The 2523-nt window shown below is 36.8% G+C and overlaps 1 protein-coding gene across 2 annotated transcripts in view; it reads right to left on the bottom strand.

The window, feature by feature from the left end:
* Positions 1-553: 553 nt before the first annotated feature.
* The window catches only part of LOC134280726 (peroxidasin-like), a 20701-nt gene continuing 18731 nt past the window's right edge, over positions 554-2523 (bottom strand). For both annotated transcript variants that reach the window (XM_062763177.1, XM_062763178.1), the window contains one exon: positions 554-824. In XM_062763177.1, the coding sequence (XP_062619161.1) occupies positions 728-824 (97 nt within the window). In that variant the 3' untranslated portion in view covers positions 554-727. The remainder of the gene's footprint in view (positions 825-2523) is intronic.

The raw sequence follows: 2523 nt of genomic DNA, 5'->3' as shown, positions 1-2523 counted from the left end.
TGCATGTGATGAAGGTATATTGCTGCATAAGTAAGGGAAGTTGACGATTGAAAAGTTAAAGTCCTGATGACTTTAACTTTTCAATCGTATATATTATAAAGTTTGGTCGTTAGATTACCATTAACGTCTTTTTTCAAGAAAAAATATCCAATACGAAGCAGATGTGTCAGACTCTGTGGTATATTTAATCTCAAGCTTTCCAGGATATATCGTTTCGACATAAGAATGGAAATTACCATTGGTAATTGACAATACGTCGTCGATATATCTAAATGTCGAGTTGAAGTCCACAGCAAGTGTTTTCTTCTTTTCACGCATAAGATTTTGGACAAATTCTGCTTCATATGAATACAAAATAGGTATTCTAATAACGGGGCGTAAATTGTACCCATTGGATTTCCAATAGATTGTTGGAAGGCCTGGCCGCCAAAGTTATCGACCTTGAAAATGACCTTGTCAGCAAATATAATTTATCATTAAATCAAATGCTGACTGATGTTTTTCCATACCAGTTGTTAGTCCATTATTTACACACTGAATCCCGTTCTTTTCTGATTACGTTAAGGAGTAAGTATAAGGTTGGAAATGCCGCTTATTACGACGAATGAAACGAATGCTTACACACTTTTTTTTTTATGAAAATAGGTTAACTAAGTAAAATGATTTTGCATCAAGTCTTGTAACCATGTGCACACTTATAAAAAGTTTTGGAAGGTGATGTATGGTATTATATTATAGTCCCTGCAAGTGAATTATCCTCAGACAAGTCTCTCCACGGCGACCAGATTGGATGTGTTAGGTTGTTACAACTCACTCTTGGATTTCTTGGAAAGAAAAAGAAACAGTCAATGAAACAAGAGGCCCACGGGCCTTATAGGTCACCTGAGTATCATGAAACAACTTTCCAAAAATTGACTTTGGTTCGTGTTTTAAACCAGATGCCATGAAATTCACAATTCTGAAAGAGGCACCATTGCTTATCATAATTATACACTTAGAATGCTTACTCTAGTTACTACCCAGAGTTAGATCAGAGTAAGAAAGAGAAAATGCATTTTCACTTTATAACCAGTCGTGCACCCCACCCCGAGGAACCACTGACCCTGGGGCCACATATTTAAAAATTTTGGAAATTTTATCATAAATTTTATTTCATCAAAAATGGTTGATTAATACCACAGAGCAGATTTCAAAGCATTTATTTATCTTCAGACTATGTACTGTTACCCCTCCACCCCCCCTTCCCGATACTCCTGACCCAGAGAAAATGAAATTAATCATGCTAGATGCACCTTTCTTCATCATAAATATATGAACTAATATCATTAGCATAATACCCAGGAGCAAAGAAAAAGATTTTCAAAGAATTCATGCATTTTCACTAAATAATTAATAGAGCCGCACCCTTACACCTGAACCCCTGACCCAGGGGCCATGAAATCCATAATTTTGGAAGAGGCATCCTTCCTCATCATAACTATGTACATGTATAGAACTGTACATAGCAGAGAAGAAGATTTTTGAAGAATTAATGCATTTTCACTATATCATCAATGGAGCCCCGCCCTAACACCAGAACCCCTGACCCTGGGGCCATAAAATTCACAATTTTGGAGGATGCACTCTTATTAATCATAACTATGTACTTAGTTGGTTTCTTTAATACCCAGGAGCAGAGAAGAAGATTTTCAAAGAAATAATGTTTTTTACTATACAATCAATAGAGCCCCGCCCTAACACCAGAGCCCCTGCCCAAGGGGCCATGAAATTCACAATTTTTGAAGAAGCACTCTTGGTCATCATAACTATGTTCTTAGTTTATTTAATACCCAGGAGCAGAGAAGAAGATTTTCAAAGAAATGCACTTTTAGTATATGATCTACAATGTATATAGCCCCACCCTAACACCAGAACCCCTGACCCAGGGGCCATGAAATTCACAATTTTAGAAGAGGAACTCTTGATCATCATAACTATGTTCTTAGTTAGTTAATTAAATATCCAGGAGCAGATAAGAAGATTTTCAAAGAATCAATGCACTTTTAATATATGATCTATATAGCCCCGCCCTTACATCAGACCCCCTGACCCAGGGGCCATGAAATTCACAATTTTTGAAGAGGAATCTTGGTCATCATAACTATGTTCTTAGTTAGTTAATTTAATACCCAGGAGCAGAGAAGAAGATTTTCAAAGAATCAATGCACTTTTAATAATATGATCTATATAGCCCCGTCCTAACACCAGAGCCCCTGACCCAGGGACCATGAAATTCACAATTTTTGAAGAGGAATCTTGGTCATCATAACTATGTCCTTAGTTAGTTAATTAAATATCCAGGAGCAGATAAGATTTTCAAAGAATCAATGCACTTTTACTATATGATCTATATAGCCCCGCCCTAACACCAGAGCCCCTGACCCAGGGGCCATGAATTTCACAATTTTGTTAGAGGACTCAGTGCTGATTACAATCATATCAACAGTTTGACTTCTTGATGTCCAGGAGTAAAGAAGAAGATTT

The sequence above is a fragment of the Saccostrea cucullata genome, unplaced genomic scaffold (assembly GCF_032062105.1).
Source record: "Saccostrea cucullata isolate Sc308-1 unplaced genomic scaffold, CSIRO_AGI_Scuc_v1 ctg67, whole genome shotgun sequence".
Taxonomy (NCBI): domain Eukaryota; kingdom Metazoa; phylum Mollusca; class Bivalvia; order Ostreida; family Ostreidae; genus Saccostrea; species Saccostrea cuccullata.
The sequence above is the reverse complement of the archived record's forward strand: the minus strand, read 5'-3'. Positions and strand labels throughout refer to the sequence as shown.